Below are 24,453 nucleotides of genomic sequence, written 5' to 3'. Positions count from 1 at the left end.
CTTAACTCAAAAATGTAGGACTCATCTTCAACTTGTCCTTTGCCTCATCTGCAACTAACAGACAGCTATGTGGTATCAATTCCTCAGCTTCCCCTCTGCCTTTAATTCAGGCTTTCACATTCTTTCTCATGGACACGGAAGTAGTCTCCCAACCACTTGATCTAATTCCAATTCCACATCCTATCCTCGGTACTGAAGCCCAAGGATTTTCTCAAGACACAAATCTTGTAACGCCGGAACTCTGCTTAAACCTGCCCAGTTGCGTCTCATTGCTTTCAGGATTACATCTATCTTAGGTTCTGCACTGAAGGCTGACAACGATCTGGCCCCTATCTACCTCCAACACAATTGGTTACCTGTGGATCTTCCCAGTTGCCACAGTGTTTTGGATTCCATCTCTCTGTCCACACTGCTTCCTTTGACTGAAATGTCTTCACCCCTCTCATGTCTTTTCTTGGCATTCAGGCAAACAATTACTCATCTTTCAAAACACAGTTCAAGCATCACCTCTGCTATGAAGTTATTCCTGACAGCCTCCTGCCATTCTGCTGATCACTGGCTCCTCTCATCTCCACCACTACTTGATAGATGATTTTCTAACATGGCAAAGATGAATAAATATGGTCCCCAGTCTCAAAAAGCTTACCATCATCATTCAACCAGAAATCCTGTTATATAACCTGGACAAGTAAGCCAAACTGAAAGAGAAGTTATGAGGCATGAAAAAATGACGAGTTGTAAGTAAGTTCAACACTCAGCTCAGCAGTTTTCCTCAGAAGCCTCTGTGACTCCCAAGCCGTGAGCTGTGTGTGGACGCGTGAGCGTGTATGTGGACGCACGAGCTGCTATACAAAGGTTAGGTGTACAGGGGCTGATTTAATGTTCACAAACCATCTGAGTTGGGCACTATTATCATCCCCATTTTAGAACTGAGGAAACCAAAAGCATAGTGACTAAGTAACGTGCCCAACCTGACTGAAAATATCAGTATGAATAAAGTATGGATTTCAGTTAACTCTTAAAAAATATAACCGACAAATGAAAATAATATAGTGTTTATAAATAAGTCGTGTGGTGTATACTTATTGGGCCTATTAAGGGCCTAGAACGCAAAGAGAAAAACGTGTCTCAAAAACAGCGAAAAATAAAAAACTACGATACAAAGAACAGAGGACTACCTCTCGGGAGCAGTAAGTCGGGGAGAGAAGAGGCTTTCAAATACATTAATGAGTTAATAAACGAAATTAAATGACTGTCTAAACGCAGCTGAGGAGCCCTCGACTCCAACCCACTAACTCACCTGCACCTCAGCTTTTCTCCTCGCACGTCGTAGCCAATGGAACGGCGGCTCGACGGGGGCCTACCGTGCGCGTGCGCATCAGTGTTTCGACGCTCCTTCCCATCGATGTGTTCGGCAGCAACTCCTTCAGTCTGGCCACCGCCAGCGTAGACGCTGCCCCTCCTGCCGACGCGCCGCCATTTTGAAGACGGGAAGATTCAGGGTCTGGTACGGCTGGAGGCGGCGGCGGTGACTGGTACGGATGGTTTCCGCCCGCGTTAGCCCCTCCAAATTCGCCCATCTGTGGGCCACAGCTCTCGGTGTTGCCCCTAGTCCCACAGGGCCCCTGTCGCTGTCCCCAGTCGTCCTGTCACTCTGTCCCTCGGATCTTTTTCGCTTTCTCATCCTCCAGCTGTGCTCGAACCTTTGTTTAGAGCTGTCGTCAGGCCTAAGTGCCTGCTTTCGAGCCTCAGGACTCCAACCCGCTGGACGGCTCCTCCTTCCCCGCCCCAACCTAGTCCGGGTTGTTTTCTGCGGACACACACCGGGGGGGCTCAGAGCTGCACGGCCTCCGCTGGGCAGGGGGCGAGTTCTGGTCTCTGTGGGGTCCAGGGAGAACCTGGACTTGGTCCTGTCGTGGTGGAGGGACCCACAGTAGGCGATGGTGGACGTTACCAACCGGTCTCCTGTTAGAGCTTAATCCGTCACCGGCCTGTTTTGTTTTGTCCTTTCCCAGGAATAACTTAACAAAAGGAAAGATATTTTGCGTCTGCTTTGCTGCCAGAAATGGCCAATGTGAGTAAATTAGTCTCTTAAGAAGCAGTATAGTAATAAAGTAGTTTGGGAACTTGTTAGAAAATGGAGGGACGGGCTTAATTCTAATGTCACTGGTGGCATAATGTTTCATATTGAGTATCAAAAATGTCAAGGGACGTAATGGGTGTGAAATTAGGTCAATACGGTTTGAAGACAGTTTGAACACAAACATATTTCTAAATACACGTTTATTTCTACAAATATGTTTTTAGAAATAAATTCAGTGCCAGCATCCTTTTTTAATATTTTTAAAGTACATTATTTCAGGAAATATTTATAATCTATTTTTTAAGCTGTGTTCTATTTCTTTGTTTAGGTAAACTGGAGGTTTGGAGCCGTTTCAGTATAGGAAGTAGCCTTCCAAATACTACAAAATGAGAGCAAGAGAGATTATTCATAGTGACTGTCCAGTAATTACTTGCCGTAAAGAGTTCATATAGTAGGGGGCATGAGACATATGAAAACAGTTACCATAAAAGTAGGCGCTGATAATTTCATAAAAGCTACACAAAGGCACAATGCAGATTCAGAGCTTTGTGGAGAGGAAAAGTAGGGGTTTCGGTTCACTTAATCAGAGAAGCATTTAGTTTTGGTTTTGAAAGATGGGTGGGATTTAGGTCTTCTGAGGTTTGGGTGGGGAGAACAAGAGATATATTCATCCTCCGTTTCAAAAATCAAGATGTAGGTTCTGTTCTCCTGAATGTTAGATGTGTGAAAGACGTTAGTGGAAAATAAGGTTGGCTGGTTTATTTGGGACCAAGTAACAGTCTTGAATGCCAAACTCAGTAGTTTGGACTTTATTCTTTGTATTTTGGTGGTTTAATTAGAGCTGTGTGTTGGGAAGACTGATACGGATATGGCAACAGTTAGCCTGGAGAGTATTCCTGTTAAGTAATAGTCTAATGGTGAGACCATAGACCAAGTCATAAAAATTGACCACTAGTCTAGCCCATGTTTAAAGCTGAATTTTTCCCTAGCCATAATCATAGGAAGGAAATGTTGTGAAAGAAGTATGTGCTGCTACCCTCAAAGGAATGAGATTAGTATGTTAATATTTGAATTGGCTCTATTTTGATTTGAATGAATAAATTAGATCAGTAAGATGAATATTTTGAAATATGCTTTTTAATTCTTTTATTGTTAGAATTTTACATAAAATAATATTCAAATATACTTTTAAAAACTTATGTTAGTTTATATGCGTTGTAAACACTGAATGTACTTTGGTAATTAAATATGCAGGTACATGTGTCTTTAACAATTCAGTTAGCATGTACAGCAAGGGCCAGAAAGGTCCATGCTTCAGCAGCTAGACAGGTAAATTAAGAGGCCGTGGTGGGGACTTGTACAAACTGAAGTAACTCGTTTCTGCTACAGTGATGTGTTGCCAACTAATGTCATTTGGGAATGTGAATCAGTGCTACAAGATATTAAGAGTTTTTAAGAACAGCCAAAAATCTGCCTCTTTTGTGTGAGATATCACAATTGCTCAATGTGGATATCCAATTCAAATTTCTATATACCACTTAAAATTACCATTTTTGTCTCTTTGAGCAGGTTGGGTACAGACCCAAGGAAGGATGCTTGAATTTTGAGGTGGGCAGAATGCTCTGGAAACAGGGAGGTTCTGTTTTTCTGAATCTAGAAGAAGGAGTTGGAATTTGCCAGGCCTAGAAGGAGAGGGAAAAGGGCGTTTTAGCAGAAGAAATATTGTGGCAGTTTAAAAGAAGGCAGAGAAATATGGGAAATGTTGGGTAGATATTGCTATGTGGCTTAAGAGTGGAATAAGGGAAGGAAGGGTAAAATTGAAAGAAATTATGTCAGAGATGTAGACAGACCAGTTAGGATTTTTTTTGCACTTAGCATGAGAAATAAAGTCATAAAGTACACACGGGTTGGATTTCAGAATACTGTATGAACTGGAAAAAGAATGGTTGTAAAGTATTAAAAGCCTAGACTGTTTCAACGTCCTGGTAATTAGTTTTCATACCACTCTAATCCCATTCCAGTCCATTCTCTATGCTGCCCTTAGTGGTACATTCCTTAACATATCCTTTAATTTTATCAGCTTAACTCTGTTCCTCCCTGCCTACAGATTAAAATTCTGAGTTGTTATCTTCATTTAATAGGCCCTTTACTGTCTGTATCAGGTATAAAGCCTGTTACAGTTGCCCACAAGTTAACTCTGAAGCCTGTTTTGCACTATACTACTTATTATATCTACCTTCAGTGAACTTGTCAGTTTTCTGAATATATCTTTTATGACTCCGTACTTTTGTTCCTGAAAGTGACTCACTGAAATGCCCCTTTCCCTGGCAAATTTCTGCTATTACTTCAAAATTTAGTATATCCTCCATGAAACTTTTTCCTGTTCCCTCAAGAATCTCTTAATTTTTCAAATCTTTTAATAGCATTTGACAGGTGATACAGTGTTTGTTCTTAGATGTTTTTCACTAATCTAAGAGTCAGCATTTTTCTTAAAGGACCAAATAGCAAATATTTTAGGCTTTGTAAGCCATAGAGTCTCTGTGCAACGACTTAACTCCACCATAAGGACATGAAAGCAGCCATAGACAATACAGAAATAAATGGGTGTGGCAGTGTTACAGTCAAACTTCATTCACTGAAAAAGATAGGAGGCATTAAATTATTCTGACCCAAGTATTTTCGATGAAAGTTTATGCATGAAAGATTCATTCGTCCATGGTAACTGACCTCAAGAGTCTAGGAAATGGACAGAGAAGCAGAAAATGTATCACAAAGATGTGTGCTAAAATGGAGGAAAGTGAACATTGCCATAAAACCAAAAGGAAAAATGACATGGGAGATAAACTAGTACAATTTGTAGCAGTAAAAGAAGAGAAGAGTTAGAAAGTAGATTGTGGTCCTAGGAAAGATTTTGAGAGTTCTTTATTTTGAGAATAGAAGAATCTTAATAGTTGTGCTACCATTTTAGTGTTGTTGCTAAATAGGGCACCTTTTAGAGGTTTCTTTTCTCTTTGTGTGGCACTCTTCATTCTGGTGTTTGTTGGAAAAGCCATATATTTTTAGCCGTGGTAATTTATTATTTGCTTTTTTAATATTCCTGTTTATTTTTTAAAATATAAATGTTTAAAATTATAAATATGCATGATCTTGTCATGTGGTAGGTGCTCAATAATAGTAGAATAAATGTTGATTTTAGAAGATACATTGCAATATGAGAATTTGCCAGAGATTGTCTGTGTCAGTATAACGTTTATATCCTGAATAATTTTAATTTTTGTATCATTCTTAGGTGCTCTGTAACAGAGCCAGACTGGTTTCCTATCTCCCAGGATTTTGCTCTTTAGTTAAAAGGGTTGTCAATCCCAGAGCCTTTTCAACTGCAGGATCTTCAGGTTCTGATGAGTCTCATGTGGCCACTGCACCTCCAGATATATGTAAGTAGAAGTTATTATTACTTTACTTATAATTGTTTCATAACATTTTGAGGTGTGTTTCCTGTAATATTTCTTCCTGAGGTTTTACTGATTTTTCTAAAGTTTAGTTTATCCCATTGAAAATAAAATCAGGGCTCTGCCTAAATATACCAGAAATCTACAATATTTAAAAAAAGAGTGAATATTGTTTTTTAAAACTTATTTTCTTGAACTTTAGTTTCTTCGTAATTATCTTCAAAAACACAGTTCCCTGAAACAAATCTTTTGGTCCTACTAAACTGCATTACTACTTCTTGCCATTCTTTGCTGAATTTCTTAAATGTAGCTAGTACTTTTCATTATACTACTGTTTATTGAATCATAGTCTGTTTTTTCTAATTCATTTTGTACACCACTATCATAATAATCATTCTAAGATACTTTAATCATGTCACTTCTTGATAAACCTTGACTGTCTCCCACTGATTTCAGTAGCAGTTCCTAAACAATCCTTAAACTATGGATCACTGTTCAAGGTCTATAAAAAATTTTCTTTTAAAGTTCTGTGATTAGTTAAGTTTGAGAAATACTTTTGCCATAGCCCTTCCTGTCTTAGAGGTTTATAATGCACACTAAAATGTTAAGAGAAGGCTCTTAGAAACTTTACCTAATGTATCCTAAAAGGATTGCCCGTGGAATCCTTTTTTCATGCAACACATTACTTACAATGTAAGTTCACTTTGGCATGCAAAGCCTTCCCTGGTTTTCTTGCCCCAGTTTTCTTTTATAACTCCATCTCTGATTACTCCTCAATTTTCAAGAATTGAAGACTAAACATATATGTATCATAAATGAAGGATTTATTATTCAGAATATAATGGTTTGTATTGTGGATATACAGCCGGCCTTCTCTCTTCATGGGTTCCACATCTTCAGATTCAGCCAATCAGGAATTGAAAATATTTGGGGAAAAAAAGTTGCAGAAGGTTCCAAAAAGCAAAACTTGAATTTGTCACACACCAGCAACTATTCACATATCATTTACATTGTGTTAGATATTATAAGTAATCTAGAGATGATTTAAAATATACAGGAGGATGTATGTAGGCTGCATTTATGCACATACGGTTGACTCTTGAACAACAGGAGTTTGAAGTGCACAAGTCCACTTATACACAGATTTTTTTCACTAATAACTACAGTACTACACAGTTCTTGGTTCAATGAATATGAGGACATGGAACTGCCAGTACAGAAGCAACTATACAGTGAACTGACTACAGATTATACTCAGGTGTCTGACTGCATGCAGAGTCAGTACCCCTCACCCCTGAGTTGTTCAAAGGTCAACTAAACTGTGCCCTTTTACATAAGGGACTTGAGCACATGCTGATTTTGGTATTTGGAGGGGGTCCAGGAACCAATCCCCTGTGAATACCTAGGGACAACTATATAAAGAATTTTTGTAGATCAATAGAAAAAAGACCACCCAGTAGAAAACCAAACAAAAATTTCAAAAATGAATCTGAACAGGCTACTTCTGTATGCGAAAACTTAAATGACCAGTAAACATTTGAAAATATTCTCAATCCCACTATTAATATTGGATATTTATTTAAAGAAACAGATCTGAAGAGTCTTTAAAACCCTTGTTGTTCAAAAATAGCTGATAAGTTTTAGCTTGCGAACTGCCTCTAGTCAATCATTAGTGGCTACGTCTGGAGCCTTGTTACTCAATATGATCTGCAGACCAGCATAGGATAACATCAACATCATCTGACATTTAGGAACAAAGAATTTTGAGCCCCACTCAAGACCTACTAAATCAGAATCTACATTTTGTGAAGATCTTAGATGATTCTTAAGTACTTAAAGTTTGAGACATACTGGGCTAGTGTTTGGATTGAGAATTATGTGATAGTGTCTGGGTTCAGTGGGAAAAAGTTCCATGACTGATGGGTGATGTCTGTCATAGATATGGAAGAGGGTTATGGTAGCACTTAGGAGCAGCCATACTGACATGGTGATTTTCACGCAGTTCTGGCAGAGTATTTATATTTTTGATGCCAACAGAAGTCTGTAGCAGTCGCCCCTTCCTTTCTCTAAACAAAACTTCTTCTCTGAATATTTCTTTGTTTGATACTTTTAATTTTTTTTTCTGGATCTTTTTAAATTTTTCACATGTTAGGATGTTTTTAAATTTTAAGTGAATAAAGTAATGTGGTCTGTTCTTCCATAAGTATTTAATCTATATTAATTTGTGTGGCTGGTAAACAGGGCATTATGTCTCACTGGGTTCATACAGTATTTTTTCCCCAGTTCATTAATAATTTGTGCCAATGCCCCTCCCCAAGGGTAACCACTATTAAATCTGGTATCTTTTTTTTTTTTCAAATCTTTCCTCTATATTTAAAAACATAAATATGAGGATAGAAAATAAATGTGAAAATGCTATTCTTTGGCTTAGCTTTTTTTTTTTTTAACGTAATATGTCCTGGACTTCGTTCATTATCAGTAAAGATTTACCATATTCTTTCTAATGAATATCAAGCATTACATAGTATGGATTACAGAACTGTATTGACTCCTTTCCTAATAACAGACTTAACCTTTGAGCTTACAACTGGTTGCTTTGATTAATGTTTTGGAAATGACATAAAACTTTTATATTCACATAGGAAAGCAAACTTCACAGATCTGTTGGTTAGGTAAAAACCTAATTAGAAGAAGAATATTCTTTCAGTTTACCAATGTACTTAACTGTTAAGGAGAAAATGACTCATTTTGTTGTTTCTCTTCAGGCTCTCGAACAGTATGGCCTGATGAAACTATGGGACCATTTGGACCTCAGGATCAGAGATTCCAGCTTCCTGGGAACATAGGGTTTGATTGTCACCTCAATGGGACTGCATCACAGAAGAAAAGCCAGGTTAATAAAACTTTGCCTGATATTCTAGCAGAACCTTTATCAAGTGAAAGACATGAGTTTGTAATGGCACAATATGTGAATGAATTTCAGGTAAGTTGTTAATGTCATTTATTCTTTTTTTCTAATTATTAAATGCTATAATAATTTCTGATAACTTTGAGTATGTTACTTTCATTGAAAAAGTTAAATAAAAAAAACTAAGTCCAATATATACAAAAAGAATATCTATAGCTTTTAAAAACTCAGCATTGTCCTACACATAGTGTTTCCTGTATAATTTTTTCACTTAACTTTAGATTGCAGTCTCTTAGGTAATCAAATGTTCTTCAAAAAGATCTGTTTAAGTAACTGTTTATTCAAACATAAATAATTCTATACTTACTAGAAATTTAGATTTCCTGTTTCACTTTTATAAATGATAATTATAATTTATATATGGACCAAATTCCAACTAGTTTTATTCCTCTAACCATTTAGAAACTTAAGAAAATTTGGAGATCTCTGAAATTCTTCAGATACAGTAGACTAAAAAGGAAGAGTGTTAAATAAGTTTTTTTTTAACGACAATTTCTGAGGTTTTTTTCCAAATGAGTTTTTTAAACTGGGGTATTGCATAATGAATTTTTTAAATGAGTTGTAAAACTAGTGTTGCATCATTGCTTACTCAAATGGAAAGTTAGATGCAATTCAGAGTTTCTGTCAAACCCCTGATCCTTTACCATTTTTCATATTTCTGCATAGTTTCAAAGCCATAGTATTGAAAGTGGCAATCCCTCAAAATTAAGGGTTATATCGGATAACCGAACACTGGGACACAATTGACTTTCCCTGCATTTTTATCTGAGATAATTTCTTCTCAGTCTTCTTGGCTCCTCCTCTGTCTACCAGTTATAGGATATCTCCCAAATGTTTCTGTTCTTGATTTTCTCATGTGAATTGCTCCCTGGTCACTTAAATCCTTGGCTTTCTCTACAGGCTACGTTTTCATGTTTCCTAATTTATTATTTCTATTTCTGACATTTCTAGCCCTATATTACTAACTGCCTGCCAAACATCGTTATCTGGATATCTCAGAAGTCCCCAGATTTTACATGTCTAATACTGAATTAGTCCTTTTTTCTCTCGAAACTTGTTCTTACTTCCTTATTATCAGTGGTATAAGTGACTTAGTCATCCTCCTCCTGTCCCAAAAATTATAGTGTCAACCTTAACTTCTCTCAGAAATAGTCACAGAATTACATTGCTTCCTCTCTGTAAGCAGCTCTTAAATTGTGTCCTTTCAATTCTCACTAATACTGCCAAAATTTAACTGCCTTGTCTTAACTTCAGTTCTTAGAGGCATTATAATTGGATAGACTATGGAGATAGGATAAATCTGTATTCAAAGATTAACTCTGCTGTTTACTTAATTTTGTGTCCTTGAGAAAGTTATTTAACTTTTCTGAGCCTCTGTTTCTTTATATGTAAAATGAGGATAATAATCCCTAGCTTGCAAAGTTGCTATGAGGATCAAATATGAGAATGTATACACTAAGTGATCAATAAATATTGGCTGCTGCTGGTCTATCACCTGCTCCTCCTCATTACCATATATCTCCTACAGTAATACATCATTAGCTTTTTATATCTGATTGTGATACTCCTCACTGCTTTTAGACTAACATCAGACTTTCTTGATGTGGCATAAATGGCTCTCCACAGTTTTGATCCTTCATCTTCTTTACTTTACCTCCCATTACTTCCTGCTCCTGCACTCTAATCACAGCATTTTTCATTTTTTTTAAATTAAACCATTCTCTTTGACCATTGCATGCCTTTGCACTGTGATTATCTCTTGCTGGACTTTTTCTTTCTCCTTAATTCTTAACCTATATTCCATCTCTTCTTTACCTATCAGATACATGACTTAATTAACATGTAGCTCAAAAATTGTTTCATCCTTTTCCCGATTTCTCCCAGCAAGCAAGTTTCTTCCCCATCTGTACTTCCAGAACACTTTCTTCGTAACTCTACAGCACATTTCATATTGGATTGCATTTATTTGTTGCTATTTTTCTTGTATACCTAAGAATGAAGACTGGATTTTTTTTTAACCATTGTTGTGCCTTCTTCTGTCGTAATGTCTGATGTGTAATAGGCACCCAGTAAATTTCAGTTGAATAAAAGCCTCTAAGCTCTTCCTATAGGAGAGGCTGTATATTTAATCATGTTATATTGTAAGTTAGTGTTTTTACCTCATTTTACAGATTACAGAACAGAAGAAAGGGTGATTAGATATCACAAAATATCAGAAGAGGTAACACTGTAAGACAAAATCATGACATTTTAGTTTCTTAGCCAACTTCTGTTGTCTCAGAATATCAGTATATTTATATGTTCTTTTTTAATTCAACATTTTTTTTAGAATTTTCAAATCTTACATTCATCACAGAGAAAATTTTGAAGAAAACACTATTCCTCCATCACCAGCTAGATTAAAATTATTAAAAACACTTTAGGGAAAACAGGTTCATAACAGTGAAGATACTTTATTTGAACTCCAGATTTTGTTTACTTTTATTTCCTGTTCCCCTTAGGGTAGTGATGCACCTGTTGAGCAAGAGATTAACAGTGCAGAAACTTACTTTGAAAGTGCCAAAGTAGAGTGTGCAATCCAAACATGTCCAGAATTGCTGCGAAGAGGTATGTTGTGCTTTATATATTTTTATACTAATGTGTGTTAGATAATGTCACTGATTTTTTAATGTGTTGAATAATGTACTCCATAGGAATTGTAATGCTTTGTAACTTAATATTTTAACATGTGTAGCTGGAAAATGATGACTGCATGGCCAAGATAAAGACTTTCACATGTCTCCAAACATCTGACCTCATGCTGCCATTAGATAGGAATAGTAGAATTTTTAATTACTTTTTTTGTAAATCCTTCACTGAAGTCATCCCACACCTGGGTGATTATTACAGCTATAATTTCATGAGCTAATATATTAGTACTATTGAGAAAAATCTTAATAATAATCTTTTTTTTAAATTACAAAACCAACAACATGTAACCCAACTTACTCTTCAGAATTGTTGGCAGTATAATTCAGTTCATCCAATAAGAACAGAAGTAAATCAAAACTAAATTCATTTCATCCTTGTTCAAAAATAATATACATTTGTAAACCTAACTGGGTACCATAATAATTTAACTTAATCATTATTCTAAAGTATTTTATGCACTGTTTCTTGTTTTTTAAAAAAACATTATTTTTTCCTGGAGTTTTATTCTTATTTCATTTATAGATTTTGAATCACTGTTTCCAGAAGCAGCTACCAACAAACTAATGATTCTGACTGTAACACAGAAAACTAAAAATGATATGACTGTTTGGAGCGAGGAGGTAGAAAATGAAAGAGAAATGCTCCTAGAAAAGGTAATTCAACTCCTGACAATTTAATTTTATGACCCTATTTAAATACCAATGATCCAGTGTTTTAAAATGATGGCTGTCTTTTCTAGCCTTTATTCTCTACTTAAGTATTTCAGTACTAAAGAACTTACATGTTTTCTGAGAATAAAAATGCCATGTGTTTTTGTTTGTTTGTTTGTTTTAATTTATGTCTGTTTTAGGAAATTTGGAAAATACAGTAAACAAAAAAGTTACATTAAGTCTTTGTACCCATCTCTCTCTTCGTCTCTCTGCTTCTCTTCTCTCCCTCCATGTCTCCTTTCTTCTTCTCTTTGTAAAGCATGTCAAGTAAAAAGTGAAAAGTACCTCAGCCTTCTCTAAGGAATAAACAGTAACAGTGTACAGTACAATAATAATAAAGTAGTGTTATATACCCACATTATTTTCCCATCCTTTGCTTTTAACCAGAAGATAAGTTTTGACACCTTTCTATAGAATTACACAGATTATATTTCATTCTTTGTAAAATCTGCATAATATCATATTGCATGGGCAAACCATAAATTTTTTAATTATTTAAAAAAATTTTAGAAATTTATAAGTTGAAAATCAAACTTTTGCTATTACAGGCAGTGAATATATTTTTATGCATATATTTATATCTATATATTCCTAAATAGGGAATTGCTGAATCATTTTACGTTTTGATAGACACCACCAATTTGCCAACAAAAAGGACTGTCCTAGTGTGTATCCTGTCACCCTTACCCTGGATATTAGCGTTACTTCTCATTTTTATCAACCTGAGAAATGATAAGTGGTAATTTAAAGTCATATTTTAAAATTATATAATTATTTATCTAGAGTTTGATGTTGGGTTATATCGGTTTCTTTTGCCTGTGTCACAGGTTAAGATTAACTCACTTGGACACCTTAGCCGACTATAGTTGAAAAAGTTCTCTTTACTAATTTACATGCAGGATAATATTTGGAATTACTTTGTATTTTCTTCAGGGTTGGATGTATGGTTCTCTCTTCTTACAAAAATTTTATATATTGAACAGAGTATTTTATGACAATGGCTTCACACTTAAATGTTTCACATATAGCTTTACTAACAGATTCCATTTAGTAATTAACAGTCATGAGCAAGTTATATGCTAGTTAACAGAAGTTACAGAAAGGCATAAGACATTGTCTCTGATTTTAAAGATCTGAATTTGGAGAGTTGAAATTTAAATACACAATAACTCAATAAACATTTTCTATTTCTATATTAAGATAATGATTAGTAAATGTATACTTACCACTATCATTTAGATGCTAGAGAGCTCACTCACATATATCAGTAGTCCTAATTTTTAATCTGTTCGAGATTCAGAGCCTCATTTGATACTGGTCCTAGTATAGTTGTAAGTTGCTTTTCTGTAACCAGTTTCAGGGTTTTGAAATGTCAACATACTTTATCATGTGATTTTTAATTTTGTAATGACTAAAGCTTCTATTTTCTATAGAAAAACATTTTCCTATTTTAGATATGTTAGTGATTATTTTAGAACCACACATAGCTTACTGTCCAAGTAGATGTTTTACGTTTTGTGATTTAAATCTAATCTAGTTTTTTCCAGTCGATGTCAGTATTTGCTATTGATGAGAAGAAAACTTTAAGAGAAAAACTGGTTCATTTTGTGATCATTCAGGATTCTTTGTTAACTTTTGCAAACATTTGAATTAATTGTTTTATCTTGTAGTTTTTGTGTATGGCATTTTTTTATTAAATTGATACATAATTCTAATGACTTTTCTAGACCATATTCAGTTTTCCTATTTTAAGAATTATGAACATTAATGAAATACAGGAATAAGTGTAAGTATTAAGTATGAAGATAACCTAAAGAATACAATATATTTAAATGTTTTTCATTAGTTTACAAGAAAGTACAGGTATACCTTGGAGATATTGCAAGTTTAGTTCCATATCATCATAATAAGACAAAAATCACAATAAAGTGAGTCACACAAATTTTTTGGTTTTCCAGTGCATATAAAGGTTATATTTTCACTATACTGTAGTCTATTAAGTGTGTAATAGCATTATGCCTAAAAAAAGTAGATACCTTAATTAAAAAATAATTTATTGCTAAAAAATCTTAACCATCATCTAAGCCTTCATAGTAAGTCATAGTAGTAACATCAGTATAGATCACTAATTACAGATTATCATAACAAATAAAATAGATGAAAAAGTTTAAAATACTGAGAAAATTATACCAAAACGTGACACAGAGACATGAAGTTAGCAAATGCTATTGGAAAAATGGCTCAAGTAGACTTGCTGGACACAGGGTTTCCACAAACCTTCAAATTGTAAAAAACACATGATCTGTGAATATAATAAAATGAAGTCCAAAAAAGTGAGATATGCCTGTATTCAGAGAAAATAGTCTAGCTTAAGTTGTGTATCTCTATATCAGGAATCAGCCAACTTTTTCCATGAAGGGCCAGATGGTAAATTTTTAGGTTTTGCAGGTCATAGGGTCTCAACTACTCAATTCTACCCTAGTATTATTAAAGAAATCCTACACAGTATACAAATCAAAAGGCATGGCTATGTTCAGTTAAACTACGTTTACACAAACAGGTTGCCAACCAGATTTGGCCCTCAGGCTGTCACTTGCTAACCCCTTATTTAGGATATGGCCCTTATGCCTAAGGCTTAGACTTTCGAGGATCTCAGCTGAATGCCAGAGTTGCTTAGTGAAGTCTCATCACTCTGGATGGGCTAGAGATTCATGTTACCCAGCACCGTACCACCCCGATAGCACCATTCAGCTCTTAGCCTCACCACTGGCACTGTGCTAGACCTTAAGGAATTTCTCCTTGTGTGTGCACAGCTCAACCCTTCACTACTGAACCAAGGCAGATTGCTCTGCAGACCACTTGAGAGACCCATTCATGCACCTCCCTCTTCTCTAGTACCCTACCCAACAAATGCTAGGTGCTTCAACAGTGCAGAACTCTTGCTTTCTACCTCCTCAGCTCAGTGACGCTATCACTTTGCTTGGGCCCCACTTCTTTGCCCTACGACTATGAAGTGTCCCCATACGGAAGACTAGAGCATATATGGGGATCACCTTATGTTTCCCTTCTCTCAAAGATTACAGTTTTGTCTAACTGTTGTTCAGTGTTTAAAAACAGTTGCCAGTTTTGTAGTTTTGGTCAGTTTTATAGTTTTCAGCATGTGGCATGTTTGATGGAACTGTACCCTTGCTTTTAAACATTTATGTTCTGTCCTTTTTTTTTTTTCCCTTAACATCCTAATCTGGTTCTAATATTTGTTACTGATCTATTTCACTGCTTAGACTTCTGGTAAAACTAATATAGACATCATAAGAATTCAGAATTAAGACCAAGATTTTGAATAGGTAATAAATGCTCGTGGCCTGTAATGTTTATATACTGTACAAAAAATACAGAGAGGTGTATAGTGAAAAGTAAGTATCCTGTTAAGCTCTGTACCTAATCTATCCATTTATCCTGTTATTTTTATGTGCCTTTTCAGAATTATTTCATGACTGTGTGAGTGCATAAATGTGTTTTTCAAGAACACACAAACAAGAACATGTTTTTAAACAACTTTCATTCAAATGAATATGTGGCTCAGATCTTTTCATTATGACTATTTTGTTTTCCTTTTCTTACCTTATTTCTAATATCTCCCTAATGAGAAAAATAGCAATTACAGTTTATAATCCATGCCAAATTTGAGAGTTAATAGCACAGAAGTGATTTAAAATAGTTTCTAAAATAGGAGAGAAGTTAGAAGGAAAAAATATACAATTTGGACCTTTTAAAAGAAATGAAAGTGTTGTATAAACCAATAATGTTTTGAACTGGTGAAAATAATCTTAGGACTTCACAGTCTTAATTTATCATTAGCTTTAATTTTTTATGAATCTTACTGTATTCTCTATCTGAAGCAAAAGATTTATTTTAAAATGTATTGAAAAATAAAACAGTCTGTAGCAATGCTGTCTTGAGCATATATTTGTGTCCTCTTCTGTGCAGTTCATCAGCGGTGCTAAGGAGATTTGCTATGCTCTTCGGGCGGAAGGCTATTGGGCTGACTTTATTGACCCATCGTCTGGTTTGGCAGTGAGTAACGAAATACATTTTGAAAGCCAGATTATATAATTTGAAGTAGGAATGATCTTTATTAAAATTGTTTATAATTATAACCTTAGCAAAATTAAATCATTTAAGACTCTTTTAAAACCTCACAGTTTTATGCTTAGAAGTAGCAAGAGTCAGTTGCATTCATAACTTTGAGGGACCTCTATCACTCGTCGTTTCTCTATCACTAAGTTTCTTTAATTAAGAATAATAAAAGCGTTTATTGTTTTCCATCCTTGCTAGTAGATATTATTTGAATTACACTGAATTAGTGTGTTTACTGTCCATTAGTTTAAAATTAGCAATCAGTAGTTTCACTGAAAAACAACTGTTTTTAGAATTAAGGAAATATGGATGGTAAAGAAATATTTAGAAAAAAGTAACTTTTTGGAAATTAGCATTTATAAAGTTACATTGTAAAGAAAGTAACTGAACCACTACTGTGGTCACATTTTAAATTCTGGCTATATCTTTCAGTTACAAATAGTAATAAATTTTTTTTAATCGTAAAATAGGAGTATATACTGTTTCTTAAAGTCACGTAAGACTTAGTACTAGAAATGAAAATTCCACTTTGGGCTTTAGTTTCCTTATCCTAAAAATTATGAAGGTGAACTATAGATGACTGCCTAAAGTTTATTTCATCTTTAAAGGTCATGTAATGTTATGCATATGGTTCTAGATAATAAGCAGTCTGCTAGATCATTCCTTTCATATTTCCAGAATGCGCAGGGGGAAAGAGGTGTTAGGGCAGTTAGGTGTTGCATGTGACGTTTTTATTTCTTAATAAGAACTCTTTTAAATATTTGGAGTATTAAAATTGATCTGTGTTCATGTTTGCATAAAAGTTGTTACTCCATTATCTTTCTTGCTAATGAAAATATGACTTCATTTTTTATTTCCTCCAGTTTTTTGGACCATATACAAACAACACTCTTTTTGAGACAGATGAACGCTATCGGCATTTAGGATTCTCTGTTGATGATCTCGGCTGCTGTAAAGTGATTCGTCACAGTCTCTGGGGTACCCATGTGGTTGTAGGAAGTATCTTTACTAATGCAACACCAGACAGCCAAATTATGAAGAAATTAAGTGGAAACTAGCAGTAATGGCAATTTATTTGCTCTATGATTTGTATCACTTGGGATGAGCTATAAACATTGTAAAGTTTCAAATTTTAAAATTTTCTTACTTGTAGGTATTTATTTCAACATTTGTGAATTCACAATATTGGCAAGTGGTTTGTGATTTTTAAATTTCAGATGTTCGTTCATATTATCATTAAATACATGTTGAGCACATCCACATTGTACAGAATGTGGTAATTAATTAACATGTGACCAGGGTATGATCTCATATTGTTATTTCTCCCCTTTATTGGAAAAACCTGTTTTAATTTTCTCCAAAAATAAATCATACATTTGGTTATGATATGTATTTTTTCATTGCAGAATCTTAAAAATATAGTTCTTAAAGATTCCTAAGAAACTAAAATATTTATCTTTTTAAAGTTTTTTTTTTTTAAATAAATACAATTGAGAATTCTGGATTCAGTGTAGATTTAACTTTTTTTAATTTTCTTTTTTCTTTATTACCTGTCAAGTGTCCTGGTACTCGTCTGAGTATCACTTTGAAAAATGTATGTGCAGGAAAAGAAGACTAAGAATAATACTACATCTTTACATACAGAAGAGTATCAATCTCATCTGTATACATGCTGAAAAAATAATTCTTAACTCCTCGGTTGAGACGGGTAAATGTAGTTTATTTTCAGACAAAACTGCCTCAGCTGCTAAATCATATTCCTCCAATTTTAGCAATAGATGGAAAATGTAGTACTCTACGGAAATACCTCATGTGGATGGAGCTTGTTTTTACAGCATTTTAAACTTAGAATCATCTTTGATTTGTGAATCTTGTATCAGTCGATAAAGAGATAAATCTCAGATGAACAAGTAACTTCACCAAATGAGTTAATTAAAATGGATTTTTCTGTATTTTTTAATTAAATTCTTGTTTTTTTAAATGAACACGGGATGATCAACTTTTTAATTTCGTTTACAATTTCCATTTAGAACTCTGCTTAGTTAACATGTAGCTTGATAATAAGTGTTGCTTATGATTCAAACAGTAAGCTACAATTTTTCATTCATTATGAAAAAAATGAAATAGTGATTTCCTGTAGCATTTTGAGAAATATTTATTGAAGGATAGGTACTCAAATTTTCATCTGTGTAAGGAGCACCCAAATCAAGACTGAACATTAGTGGAATTTCATAGGCTCATCCTACTGTCTTTCAGGCACTCCCTCTTGCTTGCCCTTCCCACCAGTAGCCAGTATCCTGATTTCCTGCAGCATAAATTGGTTTTGTCTGTTTTGATGCTTCATATTTGTGAAACCATATATAGGATCTTCACTTTGGCTTCTTTCACTCAGCAATGTGAGATTAACCCTTACTGTGCATAATTATAGATCGCCTGTTTGCATAGCTTTTGCCTTCTCAGTGGTTCTGAATTGGAACAGTTTTGCCCCTTGGGAAATTTGGTGATGTCTGAAGGTATTTTTGATTGTCACAACTTGGGGTAGGGGAGTGCTATAGGCATCTAGTAGGTACAGGCCAGGGATGCTACTAAACATCCTACAATGCAAAGGATAGCTCCACAAAAGAGTTATTTGGTCCACTACCTTGCACCACTTGTTTCCAGTGTGCATGTTGCTTATTCAGCATTTCCTACCTTGCACCATTCTGTGAGCCTTGTTTTTGACATTTCAACATTTGCTTTAACAATTCTAGAGTTCCATCTACTGGTTGGAAAGGATGCTTCCTCCCTTTAGGTGGCTATGGCTATGTACTGTAATATATGAGGCATAGGGTATATGATGGTGGGGCTCCTTTTAACATCTTGCTTTCTAACAGAATTTGCAGAAACAAGAGCATGAGAAGCAGTAACCACCAGTTAGAGATTTTTTTTCCCTTGAAATGTTATGGCAAGATTTAAGTTTGGGAAATATAACCCAAGGGATTCTTACTGATAGTAGTAGAAAATAGTTAACCATTATGTACTGTAGTAAGAAAATATTGCAGGTATATCTCATCATGTTCATCTGATTAGGACCTCATAAAGAAAGAATTGTTAAAATTATCATCTTAGACAAAAATTTGTTACCTTTTAAAGAAAGGCTGAGCCATTGAAATTGATTTTAGACCTGTCACTGAAAATTATGTTTTTGTTGTAAAATTTATATTTTGACAAGAACTTAGGAATTAGTGTATAGAAGTTAAATGCTGGAAGGTGGTCTCTCAGATTATCTGACCCACATCCCTCATTTTATAGTAGACAAAATGGGAAGCGTAGGAGCATGCATCAGGTTCCACAGCTAGTGTTAAGACCCAGTGCTGGAACTTGACTGTGAGATATATTTTTTTTATATATTTTTATATTTATATACACATACATACACACGCACACACATGCCGAGAGAGACTCTTCATAGTCATTAACAAGATCAAAGAATCTCAGAATTTAACTTCCAGGTTAAGTAATACTGCTGCCACATTTCATAGATAACCTTGTGAGTTCATTCCATTGAACTCTACATGCTCTGAATTTTCTTTGAAAATATACTGAAACCTGTATCAAAAATTCAGTTATAAATGCTGTACTTCACACAGTAGTTCTCTGGCTTCAAATTTAAAACCTTTATTTCTTGGGCTTCTGTCACTTGTGACAGCAATATAATCCTTACACATTTGAACAAAATTCTGCTTTTAGTTCCAACTCTATTTCCTCTTTTTATGACTGTGTCTCTTGTTGCTCCAAAGCAGTATTTATCCAGCCCAGCACTATTGACATTTTGAACCAGACAAAAATTCTTTGTTCTGGGAGATGTCACATGCATTTTAGGATGTCTAACAGCACTCTTGGCCTCCATCCTCTAGTTGCCAGTTGCAACCCTGGTCATGACAAAAAATATCTCCAACAATTGCCGAATTTCCCCTGGGGAGCAAAAAATTTAACTAAGTGTTCTGTATTTTATTTGACAGTATCCTATCCCCAGTTGAGAACCACTGATTAAATGTACATCCTAATTCAGCGGTCCTCAGCTTCAGCTGTACATTTGAATCAGGTGGGAATGCATTTAAACATACTGATGATGTGAAGAGGCTTGGGCATCATTATTTTTTAAAAGCTCCCAGGTAATGCAGATGTACAGTCAGGATTAAAACCATTAATCTGTTTTGAAACTCAGTAATAGAAATTAAAGAGGCGTCTAAAGAAGTAAGAGCAGGATATGATAATGGATGTAATGCATTAAGGATATATAGGAAACAAAAATGAAGTCTCTAATGTTCTGCATTAAGAATGTCCTAATCTGGCTCAAATAAATTCAAGGATTCTTCCAAACTCCACTTCCTCTGAAGGCTCTCATAACTACTCCATCTCTCACTGGTCTTTCTTTCCCCTTCATTTGTATAGCACTTAGTTTACACCACACCATTTTGCACTTGATACTTGTACACAGTTCTTTTGTATTTTTGCTGTCTTTGTTCCTCCCATATCTGGAAAGTAGGCATCCAATTCCATAATAAACTTAAAAATACAGTAATAATCTTCATTCTCATACTAGCCAACATATTTTAAACTTTTTCATAACTTTTCTTTGCCCTCCCTTCTTTGCATCAGTAGAATATATGTAAGGTATAACTGAATTATCCAGAAGATTTAAATTCAGGCTTTGAGACTTTGCCTTCCGATCGTGTCATTGGAAGTTATAATCACTTATAACCATGTTGCTACCATACAGCTATAGTAATCACAAAAAGTGGTATTGACAGAATAGACCGACCAATCAAGAGAAAAAGAGTCTAAGAAACAGACCTGCACGAGTGGTCACTTGATTTATGACAAAGGTGACAGTAAGAAAAGAATGATCTTTTCAATGTATGTTGCTGGGTCAATTGGATATTCATATAGGAAAAGAATATATTTTTGCTTTTACCTTACACCATACACAAAATTACTTCCAAACAGGTTGCAAATCTAAATGTGAAAGATTGAATGAAGCTTTGAGGGGAAGAAAAGATACTTGTGACATTGGAGTAGGCAAGAATATTTTTAAACAGGACACAACACTAACCATACAAAGGGAAAACATTGATTAATTCTATCATACTAGAATTAAGAACTTTTAATTCCTCAAAAGACATGAAAGAGAAGGCAACAGAGTTGAAGACATATGTCCAACAATCCAGATACAGATACATGCAACAAAGGACTTTTTCCCAAAATAAAAGACTTACTAAAAATTTACAGAGAAAACTATCCAAATGGCCAATAAACATAAAAAGGTTCTCTGCTTCATTAATCATCAGAAATGCAATTAAACCCACAATATCACACCACTACATGTCCCCAGAAAGGCTAAAATGGAAAAGAAGATACCAAGCATCAGAGATGTAGAGCAATTACAACTATTGATGAAAAGAGTAATAGTATAAACACTTTAGAAAACTGTTTGGTGGTTCTAAACTTAACATACCCTACCTAGGACCTAGCAGTTCCACTCTTCAGATATAAATCCAACAGAAATGCACTCATCTGTTCACCAAAAGACATGCATTCATAGAAGTCTATACCAGCACTATAATAGCCAAAAGCAGGGCACTGCTCAAATGCCCATCAGCACTAGAATAGATGAAATTGTGGTATATTCACATAGATGCTATGCAATAACGAAAATGAATTTGTTAGGACTACTTGCAACAAAATCATGAGGCTAATGTGTGAAAGAAGCCAGACACAAAAGAGCACATACTGTGTAATGCCACTAGTATGAAGCACAAAAGCAAAACTGCTGGGAGTCGGGATGATGCTTGCCGTTGTGAGGGGAAGGGTAGTGACTGGAAGAAAGGAAAAAGGGATTTCTGGGGTGTGGATACTGTTCTTTCTTTTGAATTTGGGTACTGACTGCATGGATAACTTGAGTCATACAGTAGTGCATGTTTTTGTATATATATTATATGTCCATAAAAAGTTTTTAAAAATGCAACCAGATCCACTCTTAAAATAGTGGTAAAATCTATTCATATATAACTGGTACCATAAAAAGAACCCTTAAAATTGAAGCCACTTTTAAAGAAAGGAATGGAAATTTATAGTTAACCCTGAGAAATTTTGAAACAAAATGATGGTGTTTCTTTTTAAATATTGAGGTATAATTTCAGCTGTGCATTAATTTTTAGATTAAACAAAGAATCAAATTTCGAGGCACTTTACTTTTCTTATGTTGTATTAGACATGTTTTATATTTTTTTAAAGCATGATCAATTTTACCAAGAGCTTAAGGAGTTTTCTAAGAACATCTTAATCCTTGGATAGTTAAGTCATTCTCTTTTAGAGTTCCTATAATGTTGAGTCATCCTTACAGATTTTCTCTCTTTAATTAGTCATTGATCTAGCAGTTGTGTCATCATATTTGATTATTTCATGAAATGTTTCATTTTTTCATATTTGCAATTTTACTATAGTGTATTTACATGAAATGCCACAGCCATTAAATTTGCTTCCTTAAAATGAAAACAGACTAAACAGATAAGGTTGCAGTGCTATAGTCTGCTTTGATCTTATTGTCCTATGTAAAAATAGAAGCTCTCATTTCTTTGTGTTTTGTGTAAGGTTGTATTTTAGTTACAACTTCTTACACATTCTAGTCTGAAAGAGCAGTATGCCTGTATTTAAAATGAGTGGCAATTTAATGATACAAAAATAGGCATTAAGCTTTTTAGACTGGTGTTTACTCATAGCCTATGCCTTTCTGCTGTAAATTGAATTTTCAGTAGTTTTTGAGTAGTAAAAAGCCATCCTTGTCACAAACTTCATGAAAAAGTACCTGCCAAAAGTACAGTTTTGTTACTGGAAGAAAGCTTCAGCACAGTGCCTGGCACACAGTTGTTCGGTAAAAGGTTGTAAAATAGATGCTGACTAATTTAATGATGATTCAGAACAGTCATCTAGATTTGATGGGGTCAAACTGGAACTTTGTGCCCATTTTCATTGAAAACTCTCCATAGAGAGATCCTCCGAATAGTTTCAGATTAAATTCAGTCTGTTTTACAGTTACAGTGCCATTAGAACAGTATGTGTAATGAAAACACTGCCTACCTCCCAAATATTGCATGGTACACACTTATGCTAGAAAGTTACTTGCTTTTTTTCCTGAAATTTGAATTTACTTGAGTATCCTCTATTTTTATTCAGTGAATCTGGTAACCCCAGTGAATGACAACATTGCTATCAAACAATAGTTATTGTTAGTGGAGAGACTGTAAAGAGACTTCAATAGAATTCCAAACTAATTTTTTTTAAATACAGATACCTACTAAAATTGAAAAGGGTACAAGCTTTGAGTACCCTGAAAAGTCAGCACCTTCAGAGGTAAACCTCCATGACTCTTCATTTTTTAACTTCAAGTTTTTACCTTTGAGTGTTCATGGTACTATTCTTTGATTGCTGTTTGTTTCTCCTTTTCATTTTAAGGCTGTGACTCAGTTAGATCCTTAACATTGGAACCAATAATATTTTTTGGAAGAATTTTATTCTGCACATTCCTGTTTGATTACAAAAGGACATGAGATCCATTTGTAATTTGCTTACAGAGCATGTGACTTCATTTAGCCTTAATTAGAATTATTTTAAATAATACAAATTCCAACTTCAATGTTGCACAATCTTAATTGTAAATTACTGGGTTTGGAGCAGTTCAGACTGAGTTAAATCACCAGTAGGGTCAAAAAGAAGACTTACTTCTGGCACTGGGACAAGCTGGGAAAAGGGAGGGGAGACTATGTTTATTGCAGTGTAACTAAGTTACAGTAATAAGATTTGTCCTGTGTTAAGCCTGGGTGTATTAAAATACCTTTGCAGAGTCAAGTGATCACTCATGGGAAATAAATTAACTCTCCTGGGACACTGGGCTATGAATTAGTGACCTGGAAGAGGCGATTAATCTCAAATGGATGAGCACTTGGCTTTTACATTCCTCTCTATTTATAGTTCCTTTAGAGTCAAATGTAGATCAACGTAGGGTACTTTTATGCAAATAAAGACAAAAGCTCTACTCTGATTCAAGATAATAATGTCTCCAAGTGGCAAAAATCATTTTACCATATTGGAAAAAACCTGAGAGTTGGTCAAGGACTCTACAAATGGAGATATAAAATTGAGACTATTGAAAGCATTATGGTATGGATTTTGTTTTGGAAGTTTTGTGTATAACAGTTAACACAAGTTCCTCCAGTAAAATTAGAGTGTAGCAATAAAGTGTAAAACCTGTGTGATACACTACCTAGGGCTGTTAGAACTGGCCTGCTTCTCAAATTAATCCTGTTTTCTATTTTAAAATTAAATTTATTTTCACAGGCAAGTTAAAGACTGTAGAAGCTTAATATAGCCACTTTT

The 24,453-nt window shown here is 34.7% G+C and overlaps 1 protein-coding gene across 2 annotated transcripts; it reads left to right on the top strand.

Annotated features, from left to right (window-relative positions):
- Positions 1 to 1,429: 1,429 nt before the first annotated feature.
- MMADHC (metabolism of cobalamin associated D) lies at positions 1,430 to 17,424 on the top strand. Of its 2 annotated transcripts, none has more exons than XM_072960950.1 (8): positions 1,430 to 1,535; positions 2,016 to 2,074; positions 5,373 to 5,517; positions 8,298 to 8,515; positions 11,002 to 11,107; positions 11,714 to 11,844; positions 15,889 to 15,975; positions 16,902 to 17,424. In XM_072960950.1, exons 2-8 carry the CDS (start codon positions 2,066 to 2,068, stop codon positions 17,094 to 17,096), a joined length of 891 nt encoding a protein of 296 aa, XP_072817051.1. In that variant the 5' UTR covers positions 1,430 to 1,535; positions 2,016 to 2,065; the 3' UTR covers positions 17,097 to 17,424. The 2 variants fall into 2 exon arrangements, with proteins under 2 accessions (XP_072817051.1, XP_072817052.1); XM_072960951.1 differs by having other exon boundaries at positions 1,440 to 1,535; positions 11,735 to 11,844.
- The last annotated feature ends 7,029 nt before the right edge of the window (positions 17,425 to 24,453 follow it).

This window comes from Vicugna pacos, chromosome 5, assembly GCF_048564905.1.
Source record: "Vicugna pacos chromosome 5, VicPac4, whole genome shotgun sequence".
In the NCBI taxonomy this organism is placed as follows: domain Eukaryota; kingdom Metazoa; phylum Chordata; class Mammalia; order Artiodactyla; family Camelidae; genus Vicugna; species Vicugna pacos.
Note: the sequence above shows the minus strand (reverse complement) of the source record. Positions and strands in the feature narration are given on the sequence as shown.

Coding starts and splice junctions, on each gene's coding strand:
- MMADHC (XM_072960950.1), top strand. Junction 8,516..11,001: donor AATATGTGAATGAATTTCAG/GTAAGTTGTTAA, acceptor TGTTCCCCTTAG/GGTAGTGATGCACCTGTTGA. Junction 11,108..11,713: donor TCCAGAATTGCTGCGAAGAG/GTATGTTGTGCT, acceptor TTTCATTTATAG/ATTTTGAATCACTGTTTCCA.